Here is a 10601-nt window from a genome sequence, read left to right on the forward strand (position 1 = left end):
TGCCAGTGGGGCGGCGGCCTCCACTGCTGACCCCACAGCCCCTGGGGGCCCAGCAGGGGCTGAGGGGCCCATGGCCAAGAAGCACGCGGGCGAGCGCGACAAGAAGCTGGCAGCCAAGAAAAAGACAGACAAGAAGCGGGCACTGCGACGCCTGTAGTGGGCTCTCTCCCCTCCCTTCTTACCTGACCCGACTCTGTCTCTAAGTTATTTAAATTATGGCTGGGGTGGGGGAGGGCACGAGGGCACTGGGACCTGGATTTGTTTTTCTAAATAAAGTTGGAAAAGCAGCTCTGCACCTCCACCGCCTGGGCTGTGAGCAGCGGCACCCTGGCCCGTCTTGGGTGCAGTGGTCGGTGGGGCCTGGTCCCGATCACTCCTGACCTCGTCTTGAAACAGGCACAGCGGACTGGTGGGGTCTGGCCAGGCGGCGGGTGCGGGCCCCATGTGTCTGCCCTGCCCTGGGTTCTTGGTCCAGCTCTGGCTGCAGAGCGTGCTCCCGGGGGCCTCTGACTCTCTTGCCAGGCCTCATGACACTGGTCTCGTGGTGGGCGGGTCGCTGCTCAGGTCTCAAGTGAAGCTGACTAGGCCCGCTCCTTTCTCCAGGCTTCGCATTCCTGGGTTGTGGGCCTGGGGCTGTCCTCAGCTGCAATCTGCCAGGGTCCTCACCCCATGCTCCCCTTTTGTGGCTGACCTGGCCCTTTGGCAGGGCCTAGTTGATTAGATGCAGCTGTTTGATAAGCCCTGGGGGAGAACTTGACTGCAGGAGCTTGTCCAGGTGGGAAGAGGGGTGAGTCTGGGGCATGGCCCTCTTCCCTGCCCAGTTTCCTCATCTGCAGGAGGGCAGAGTGGCAGTCACTGCACCTGTGGGTGGCTGTGGAGGGCCAGGGCGAGGCCGCAAAGCCTGGAGAAGTGTGAAGGGACAGCAGGGAGCTGACTTGAGTACACAAAACGCTGAGTAAAGCCACATACAAGTACAAAATATTTGGTTCCACTTCCGTGAAATTCTAGACGGCAGCCAAAAGCAGATCCCTGGCTGGCTGGGATCAGGGAGGATCAAGGACACGGAACCTTGGTGATGAGCACGTTCCAGATCGGTTACGGTGGGGCTCACATGGCTGCATAATTATGTGAACATGTGTATATTTAAAATTGGTGTATTGAAAAAAAAAAAAAAAAATTGGTGTATTGTACTCTGTAAAGTACATCTCAGAATTTCATGTAATTTAAAACAAGGAATTCTGTTCAGTGGGAAAGATGATAGTTAACAAGACATACAACGGAAAGGACAAATCTAAATTTGTGAAGAGCCCCTACAGGTCAGTAAAAATGTGAAAGCAAAATCTCTTGCACAAATACGTCACAAAAGGGGGAATCTCAGCGACGACCAGGCAAACAGACGAAGGTTCACACCATCACAAGTGATGGGAACCCCGAGCTGACCCCGCTAGACCTGGCAGTGCCAAATGCAGAGCCAGGGATGCTCTGCCAGTCCACGGTGCAGGAGCGGGAAACAAGTCATGTGGAGACACGGTGGAAAGGCCGGAAGCACGAGTATGTCATTACTCAGCACTCTTGCACACACACCACGAGCTGCAAAGCCACGTTTGTCCCAGATTGCAAGCAGTATAAACAACTGGATACAGTTGAGGAGCAACAAGAGCAGTGGGCCGTCACTCACAGCAGCGTGGAAAAGCTTGCCATCAGCCAAACAAGCAAGGTTCAGTAGATCCACAGTCCTAACGCCATCGCATGCAGTTCCAGAACCATCAAAACCAAGCTCTGCTGCTAAACACACATACCACGGTGGTCACGCTGTGTTTGAGAGCAAGAAGATTGTTTCCCTAAGGCTCAGGATACTGGTTACCCCTAACCAGCAAGGAGCCCAGGAGCAAAACTTAAATGTGTCAATGTGTGCTTTTCTGTGCATCTGCTGTATTTCAGGATTTTAAGGACATGGAGGGAGGTGGAAGCAGGGTTCTGGATGGGGAACACGTGCGCCCATGGCTGATTCATGTCGATGTATGGCAAAAACCACTACAATATTGTAACTAGCCTCCAATTTAATTTTTAAAAAAGACAAAACACACCAAAAGACATGAAGGAGCGCATTATGAGAGATGGACCAATCTCCAAAACATTACGTAAGAAAGAGCAACGTGCCAACACTGTATAAAATATGCTACCGTTTCTCTTTTCAAATTTAACCAGAAGGTGACATTAGCCTGCAAACACTGTCCCAAGAAAGAAGAGCCTGGAATACCGTGTGCATGGTACCCATTCAAAATGCAACGTCTTGACTTTTAAAAAATTTTAAAGATGATGAAGTTTCACTAGAACGGCTCCCTCAAACTTCCATCTCCCCAACACCCAACTCCCTAATCAGGGACAACCAGTGTCAATGGGTTCTCTTGTATTTTTCTGAGGAAATTCTATGGGAATGCAAGCAAATTTAAGCATGTTGTTTAGTCACTAATTCATGTCCAACTCTGTGACGCCATGGACTGTAGCCCACCAGACTCTTCTGTCCATGGGATTTTCCAGGCAAGAATACCGGAGTGGGTTGCCATTTCTCCAGGGATCTTCCTAACCCAGGAATCGAAACCGCATTTCCTGCATTTGTAGGTGGGTTCTTTACTACTGGGCCACCAGGAAAGCCCCCCAAATTTAAGCATATGTTTTTTATTATTTATAATTTTGGCCATACCACACGGCATGTGGGATCTTAGTTCCTCGGCCAGAGAGTGAACCCGTGCCCTTGGCAGTGAAAGCGCAGAGTCCTAATCGCTGGACCAGCAGGGCAAGTCCCCTAACACCTGTGCTCGCACGTCCACTGTCTCGTTTGTGTATACCTGCCAGTGACCTGCACACAGCATGTCACACCTGGGCTTTTTGACTTAGCATGTCTGGCTGGCTGTCCTATAGCACCCAGCCCTTCCATGCCCTCAGTCGCACCCCAATGTATGGCAAAGAAACCAACAACACTGGAAGAAATTACCTCGGTGCATGGAGCCCGGGGCACACAAGAAGTCTGCAGAGTCACCCTTTTCTGTGACATTCCTGTGCCAGAGGGTACATCCATGTGCAACTCTGTACAGATACTGCCAACTCGTTCCCCGTGGGTTTGTACCACTTGACACCGCCAGCAACCTGTGTCCAACCCCTACCCAACCCCTGCCCACAGCCTCACCAGCACTGATTTTTATCCAACTTGGATTTTTCTCAACCTGAGAGGTGAGCACTTAGTCATCTTTAATAGACTTAACAACAGTTTTGGATTTACACAGAAATTGTGAAGACAGGACAGGGTGCCTCCTGGCTGCGTCTCCTCCATAAATGCGAAGTTGCTGAAATCAATGTGCTGGTTTGGCTGTGAGAGCCTGGCCAAGGGGCACAAGGACTTCCTGGCTCTCCAGTGGTGAGGACCCCATGCTTCTTCTACAGGGGGCATGGGTTCGATACCTGGTCAGGGAACTAAGATCCCACATGCCACGTGGCATGGTTGGGTCCCCAACTGGGCTCCTGGGCTCCTTGCATGTCTCCAAACCACATGCACACGTTATTTTCATAACAGAAGACTTTAAAGAATAGGTTTTATTCCAGCAGATGACTACAAAAGTAACAAAAGTAAATTTTTAAAATTCCTGGACAGGGTAGAGACAGCCTGGAGGAAATGCAGCAGAGGGCACAAGGATATTCACATAACTCACGAAGACTGGGAGCAGCAGGCATGACCACACGGATTCGTCCTCAGAGTGCTCTGAAAAACCCAAGCATCGTTTTGTGTGCAAGTAGCTGGTGACACAGAGATGTTTGTGTTTGTTCTGAGTCCATCTGCTCAAGATAAATTGCACCCATTCATACATGCAAGGGAGATCTGCGGACTTGTCCCAGCAGGCCATGTTACAAGCTCTTTGCACATTTAACCTCAACAACCCTAGAATGTAAGGTCTACCGAAGTAGACGTGTCATAGGCACAGAGAGGTCAAGCAACCAGCCCAAGGCTGCACAGCCTAGGAGTGGTGGAGCCCTGAGGTAACCATGCAGACGGAAATTCAATCAAGGCCAGCCCCTCCCTCAACAGCAGGTTTCCACTGCTGAGTGACCCTGTGTGGGGCAGCTGCCAAGGGCGTGCCCTACACTCAACTCTGCGAACGTTCCCTAGGTTACCACTGGACACGACGCAGCACACAGAACCAAGATCTCTGCTTCTCAGAGCCCCAAGGAATCAGACACAAAAGGAACTCATTTCATGTAGAGGGAAACCAAGGCCGAGAGACTAGTGCCACGGCACAGAACTGGCACCCAGGCAGCTTGGCCACTGGCACAGAGAGGGGTGTTGGGGGGGGTAGGGGGGCGTCTCTGGGCACTTGTCTTCCGCTCTCCCCACCCTGGCCCCACGGTCCCCACTAAGCCAGCAGTCAGTCTGGCCCTCCCTCACGAGTTGCTTTTCTCTTGCTGCTTTCCAGATTTTCCTTTTGTCACGGCATCCAGCATTTTTACCAGATGTGTATCTGCCCAGCTGGACTGCATGTGTGCTGAGCGCCCAGAGCAGCAGGGATCCAGGGCAGACAAGGAGACCCCCGCAGCTGACCACCAGCTGCCACACGGCACAGCAGACGCCCATGGCTGCATGCCTCTGGCCTGCTGGGGTGCTGGGCTAAACACTCACTGGGGTGGGCGTTCCCTGGACCAAGGCTCAGTGTAGGCAAGCACCTCCCAGAGAACAGCAAGGGGCTCGGTGAGAGGTGGCCGGCGGAGGGGCGGGCTACAGCCAAGGGCTGCCCCTCCGTGGAGTGGGACCGGAACTGTGGGAGAGCTCTGAGCAGATGTTAAGTCACCGAAGTTCCACCGCAACTACAGACACTGCCCAACCAGGGTTGAGAACAGACCTGGGGAGGAAGGTTCGACAGGAAGGGTTCCTGATCACATCCGCTGAGGAAAGCTGGAGCTCCTGATCCCAGAGCAGAGCTGGGGGGGGGGGGGGGGGGGCGGAGGGGTCCTCACGAAGGCAGGATGGCTGGCACACAGTAGGTACGTTGGGAACATACCAGGAGCCATGATGTGGGTAACCTTTACTCATCTGAGCCTCACTTTCTACATCTATAAGGTGGGGATATCTGCTTCATGGGGTGTCTGGAAGACGGCCACTGCACAAGTATCTGCGTATACTTTTGTGTACACACATCTATACATGCCACGGGTCGAGCTCGTTACTAACACCTAATCACCGCACTCACATATGTAGGCTGTCCCCCAGGCATGCATTAACCTCCCTAATTCTAAGAGGCACAGAGAGGGGCACTCACTTGCCCAAGGCCACACAGCTAGAAACTAAGCTGGAAGGAGCCAGGGAGGCACCCAGCGGCGGTGCCTACATCCTGGTTGTAACAGACACCAGGAAGACAGCAGCAAACCCAACTTCAGACCCAGCGAAGAGAGACCCTAGAGACAGCTGTGCACCTGGACAAGGGCTGGAGACAGGTTCTGCCGCAGAGTGGAGTGGGGAGAGCTGAGGGGGGCTAGGCGTGGAGGGACAGACATCTGCAATGAGGCAGCAGATGAGGTCAGGGTTGTAGGGCCGGAGGGCTCACTCCCAATGCAGCAGGAGGCAGATGGCTGGCCAGGTAGGTTCCTAGCCAAGAGGCTATGCAAGGATGTGGCCGTTGCAGACTGCCTTCCCCTCTGCCACTGGGGACAGGGCCCCACAGGGTCCTGGACTCAGGAGCTACCTGGTGCCCCCAAAGGCAAGCTCCCTTCCCAGATGGGCACTTGGCCCAGAACCAAAGGCCAAGGCATGAGTGGGCCCTGCCCACCACTAAGTCCCAAGATCCTCAGTTCAAACCTGCAGGGTCCCCTGGGAGACTGTGAGCTGCCCAGGACCCTCAGCTGAGGGCAGGGTCAGTCTGCACCTCTCCTCCCCACCACAGCTCCCACTGGGGCTTACAGACCACCCCAGAGGAACAACAGTCCACAGCCAGGGTCCCAGACAGCACACACGTCACCTTCACAGGCCACACAGAACTACCCGAACAGGAGGTGCACTGAGCCTCCATCCAGATGCCCACCCCTCAGGAGACAGACTATTTGGAGACCAGAAACTTCCACATTATGTTTATCCTGAAGTTTCAGCATGCACTGGCAGTGTGTGGTGTTGTGATGATTCTAGGTTTTACTTCACGTGCAATTCCTGTCTCCCGAGTGTTTGAATGTGGCAGACAGGCAGAAACGCTGGGCCACGGACTCAAGCCCCCTGCCTGGAGCTGGCCCTTCAGACCCAAGATGCTGAGGAACCTGTGTGGTGCCGGTAGTCCCTGGGGAACAGACGGGAGCAGGGACAGACTCGTGTCTGCACAGAAGACTCAGGTGGAGGCGGTGGCTGACAGCTTTATTGCTCTGGGGAGGGGAGGCCAGAGGCTCAGGAGCTCTTGGTGGGGCGGCTCGGCTTCCTCTTCACCATCACAGGCTTCTGACTGCGCAGGATGGCGCTGGCTCTGCGGATGGCAGCCTGTAGGCAAGGCAGGCTCAGGTCACTTCCCCTGGGAGCTTGTGCCCCCCACCTTGTGTTCCCAGAGCGCAGGTCCTGCTCCACAGTCCGGAGAGGACCACCCCTCTCAGTTGCCCCGGGCCCCCGCCCACCTCGTCGGTCCAGCCCTGCTCACCATGCGCAAATCCGGGCGGTACTTGTTCTTCCGGATCATGTGCCGGATGCTGCTGAGGGTGGCCCGGGCGTTCTTGTTGATGGTGGTCCGCACGTAGGAAGTGGCTGGCTTGCGCTGGCCTGGCAGGGGACGGGAAGAAGGGGGGCCCCAAGGGTCAGTGGGAGGGTCTGGAACGTCGGTGCCCACACCTGTTGTGAGGGCAGAATCCCACCCAGAGACACCGAGTGCCTGGACCGTGTGAGTGCAGGAGGCTGCCTCGTCTCCCAGCTCCACGTAGGGCACATTCATAGGGACGACCACAGGCCAGGCCCTGCACCAATACAGGTGTCTCCTCCCTACCCCAGCCCGGAGACAACACTGCTCAGCTCACTGGACAAAGGTGGACTCTCATGTGTGAGGTCGCGTGTGCACAGCAGTCGTCTCAGCCCAACTGAGGCGGGCACTTGGCGCCGCACGGGCCAGGCAGTGAGTGCTCCCCAGAAAGCAGCTCTGCTCCTCTCACGTCCACACCCTCCCAGGCCCAAGCGACCACAGTCTGGGCAACAAAGTCCAAAAGGCTGAGCTCTGAGGCCTGGCCCCTAACAATGAGGGGTGATCTGGACCCACAGGAGGGACTGGAGGAAGGGCAGCGTACGTGCGTGCGTGTGTCTGTGTGTGTGTGTGTCTGTGTGTGTCTGGGTGTGCAGAGCATCCGCCCCTCACCTGCACACAGCTGGAGTCTGCTCTCTACTGCCCAGGCAGGATGGAAATGAAATCCTCCCTTTACTGTGCCTCAGAGCTGATGGGGTCCTGGCTGCATCCTATGCTTCTGGGTGCCCCCAAGAAGCCCAGGACCCCGTACCACACTGGAGGTTTGATGTTAGCCTTCGCTGACCCCAGAAGGGAGCCCACATTACCCCCTCAGGTCAACCCAGTTTCTGACAGCCCAGAAAGAGCCACCAACAATCCAACAAGACAAAGCAAGGGTTTTGGGACCCAGCACCCGAGAACAGGGTTCTCAAGAGTGTGGGAATCTGGGAAGCCTAACAGCATAACCAACTGGCTGCCCCGGGACTGCACTCTTGGGAAGAGAGGCTAACCCTCGTCCCTGTGAGACCCACAAGGCAGCAGCTGTGGTCGGTGCTGTCAATGAACAGGACACAGAAGTCAGAACCCACAGAGAAATCAATCAGGGACCTGGAAAAGCTCGTTCCTATCTCATAAAACCCAGTGCCCATTTAAAAACAAGTGTTGAAGGTGTGATACACTAACTCAGCTGTTATCCAGAAACCCCTCTTCCCCTTGACCCCTCTAAGAGTCTAAAGAGCAAGTCTGTGGGGGAAACCAGTTTATGGGGGGGTGGGATGGGATGCTGAGACCTCCTTCTGAGCTCCCCTAGCCACAACTCGAGTCTAACTACTGCTTCAGAAGCTTCACTTTCCACATGTGGGAATTAAAGGTCGGTCCCTCATCTGTTTGCCTCCGTTTCCCCACTTGTGGAGAGACTAACGCCCACCTCCACCTGGGGTGCTTCAAGAATTTATTCTTAAAACAACATCAAACAGCGGCAATTTTGTAGTCCTGACTCCGGTCCTATAAATTTCTCCGCTTTTCAGATGATGAGCTCGTGTAACTGGTAGGCTCGCTTGGAAAGGAACCAGCCTCCCAAGCAAACACCTCGAGCCCAGGAATCCTGATTCAACAGCACAAGCACCGACACTGAAAAGCCACAGCCCCCTGCCCCGGATGGGGGTCAGTTGCCTGGGCCCAGCCAGGGTAAAGGCTCACCGGATCTCCGCTTCATCACCACCACGACCCCTTTGCCGTCCGCCGCCGGCTCCACACCCACGGTCTTGCGGTGAATGAGCCCATTGTAGCGAAAGGAGTTGCGCGCTTTCAGGTTATTCGGCTCCTGGGAACAGGAACGAATCGCGGCCGTGAGGAGATAGTGCAGGCCCCTCCCTCCGACCAAGGCGTCCGGGCCCCACTTACGGTGCTGTACGTCTGCTTGTTCCTCTTGATCAAGAAGCTGGAGCAGTTCCGCACGACCATCCATTGCAGATGCGCGGACATGGCGTCGACTGCGGGGAAAGGGGCACGGGAAACGTCAGGGGAGCAGCAGGCAGAAACCTGACCACAGAGAAGGGGTGTTCTGGGTCGTCGCGGGGAATGGGGGGGGGGGCACCACGTGGGCCGAGGGCGCCTAGAAGTCTGCCAGGTGGGGCTGAGCGGCCTAAGGCGGCGGGGCTAAACTCAGGCGGCCGAGACTCACTACAGGGGACAAGGCGATGAGAAACCACAGAGACCTAAGGCGGCAGCGCCGAAGAGCAGCCAAGAACGCGAGGGGCGCGGTGAGAGCGACCAGGACGGGGCACAAACACAGGCAGCGGGCGGGAGAGATAGGCACGCGGGAAGAGGAAGAAGCCTCCACTCACGTCCTCTCGGTGCAGCGGCCGGAGACGGAAAGAGGCACGCTGGGGGCGGGGCGACGCCTTTAATATCGACACGCATTTCCGCTTCCTGTCTGGACACGCGCGTGCCGTCGGCTACCCCCGTCTCCGAGGCAGCTCGTCAACGTTCGGTTATTTCCGCCAGCCAGTCGCCAACCGTTCGGGGCCCTTCGGAAACCTTCCGCTAGGGAGGGCCCTTCACGTGTCCTAGGAACTCCACGGCCGGATTTCCGAACAGGTATCGCTCCAGAGGCCCCCAAGTCCCCTTCCTCAGAGGCTTCTTTCCAACATGGCCACCCAATGCTTGGCACAGTATGGGTGCTCACTACACATCTGTCTGATAAATGAACCTGTGAGTGCGTGAACTATTTAACCCTAGTTCCAGGAACTTCAAGGGCCTCCAGCTTCTTCGTAGACCGTCGGCTATTCCCGACGAAGGCAGCAGGCCCGCTCGAACATCTTCGGAACTCTCCGGAAACGCCCTTCGGAAAGAGGGCCACCTTCCGTCCTCTTGCCCCCATGCCCACCTCGGATCGCTTCGGAAACACTCGGTCTCCATTCGGCCACCTTCGGAAAGCTTCGGCTATCCCCGGGAGCCCCTTCTCTCAATTCGCCCTCCCCCGGCCCCTCTTCAACGCCTGAACCCTGTGAGTCTAGAGAGAAGTTGGACCGAACTTTTTCGCAGTCCGCCACCCTGGGGGGACGTGGATTTCCTCTAAGGGCGAGTTGTGTTGGAGGAGAGGAGATTTGCCTGCGAAACCTCTGGTTCTCTTAGAGCTTCCATTCCCGTTCCCCCTCTTCCCTGTACCTTGCGGCCTGGCGCCCCATTCCCACCAGCACCGTTCACGGCCGTTACACTTTATGCAACTTTTCTTTTCTCTTGTCAGGGTCCTCCTTAAGGGGAAAGAACCTCGCCTGATACATCTCTGTCGCAGCCTGGCGAGACTCCCAAGTGAACAGAAGGAACGACAGGGCCTTATGTCACCTCCATCAGGACAACTCGTGATTATGTCCAGGAACTCCTCGAGGGCAGAGACTTTGTCCATCTCCTTGCCCTTGGATTTGCCCCTAATGAGTCCCGACAGTCCCGAGGCCCCAGGAGAAATCTGAGGAAACAGGGACGTTGGGGTTTGCCTTGCTCCTTCCAGTGGCGTGCTTTAAATCTGATGGTGGCGACAGAGTTCCTGTGAGTCGGATCCACAGTTCTGTCTTTGGGATCATTCTCTCTGGACCACACAGGCGACCTCGGCAGGCAGGCAATAAGTGCCCACTTCCATCCCTTAAGGCGCCCTGACTTGCTGATCCTCTGCTTCCTCCTGGGGATCCAGGGCTTTGTCTGATCCTTGTTTTTTGACCCCACGTGTCTCCACCGCGGGGCCCACTGCCCAGGAGGCGCGGGAGGCAGGCAGAGAAACAACGCCAGGGCTCCCCCCGCGCCTTACGGTGCCGCCATCACAAAGTCCTGAATTTGGACCACGTGCGGCTTCAGACTCCTTGGGGGCACAGGGGGCCC

General features: G+C 55.9%; 2 protein-coding genes and 1 long non-coding RNA gene across 4 annotated transcripts in view; 2 read left to right on the top strand and 1 right to left on the bottom strand.

The window, feature by feature from the left end:
• Positions 1–295, top strand: part of UBE2S (ubiquitin-conjugating enzyme E2S) — a 6116-nt gene extending 5821 nt beyond the window's left edge. Inside the window, exon 5 of the mRNA XM_010848629.1 lies at positions 1–295. This exon is cut by the window's left edge and continues 14 nt beyond it. Coding sequence (XP_010846931.1) covers positions 1–157 — 157 coding nt within the window. The 3' untranslated portion in view covers positions 158–295.
• Positions 296–6367: 6072 nt separating this feature from the next.
• RPL28 (ribosomal protein L28) lies at positions 6368–9574 on the bottom strand. 2 transcript variants are annotated; one of them, XM_010848645.1, is made up of 5 exons: positions 9074–9574; positions 8631–8719; positions 8427–8550; positions 6660–6778; positions 6368–6505 (listed from the first exon to the last, which is right to left on the bottom strand). In XM_010848645.1, exons 1-5 carry the CDS (start codon positions 9147–9149, stop codon positions 6416–6418), a joined length of 498 nt encoding a protein of 165 aa, XP_010846947.1. In that variant the 5' UTR covers positions 9150–9574; the 3' UTR covers positions 6368–6415. The 2 variants fall into 2 exon arrangements, with proteins under 2 accessions (XP_010846947.1, XP_010846954.1); XM_010848652.1 differs by lacking the exon at positions 9074–9574 and adding an exon at positions 8945–9073 and having other exon boundaries at positions 6369–6505.
• A 70-nt stretch (positions 9575–9644) lies between these two features.
• On the top strand, positions 9645–10290 carry LOC104994924. Its single transcript, XR_826006.1, has 2 exons — positions 9645–9735; positions 9976–10290. It is a non-coding gene; the product is annotated as an uncharacterized LOC104994924 (long non-coding RNA).
• The last annotated feature ends 311 nt before the right edge of the window (positions 10291–10601 follow it).

Source organism: Bison bison, unplaced genomic scaffold (assembly GCF_000754665.1).
Source record: "Bison bison bison isolate TAMUID 2011002044 unplaced genomic scaffold, Bison_UMD1.0 scf7180017850463, whole genome shotgun sequence".
Classification (NCBI taxonomy): domain Eukaryota; kingdom Metazoa; phylum Chordata; class Mammalia; order Artiodactyla; family Bovidae; genus Bison; species Bison bison.

Excerpts from the sequence above, each read along its gene's own strand:
- RPL28 (XM_010848645.1), bottom strand. The coding sequence starts at position 9,149 with ATGCGTGTCGATATTAAAGGCGTCGCCCCGCCCCCAGCGTGCCTCTTT. Across the intron at positions 8,720-9,073 it reads GGCCGCTGCACCGAGAGGAC|TCGACGCCATGTCCGCGCAT; the intron begins GTGAGTGGAGGC and ends CTTTCCCCGCAG. Across the intron at positions 8,551-8,630 it reads ACAAGCAGACGTACAGCACC|GAGCCGAATAACCTGAAAGC; the intron begins GTAAGTGGGGCC and ends TCCTGTTCCCAG.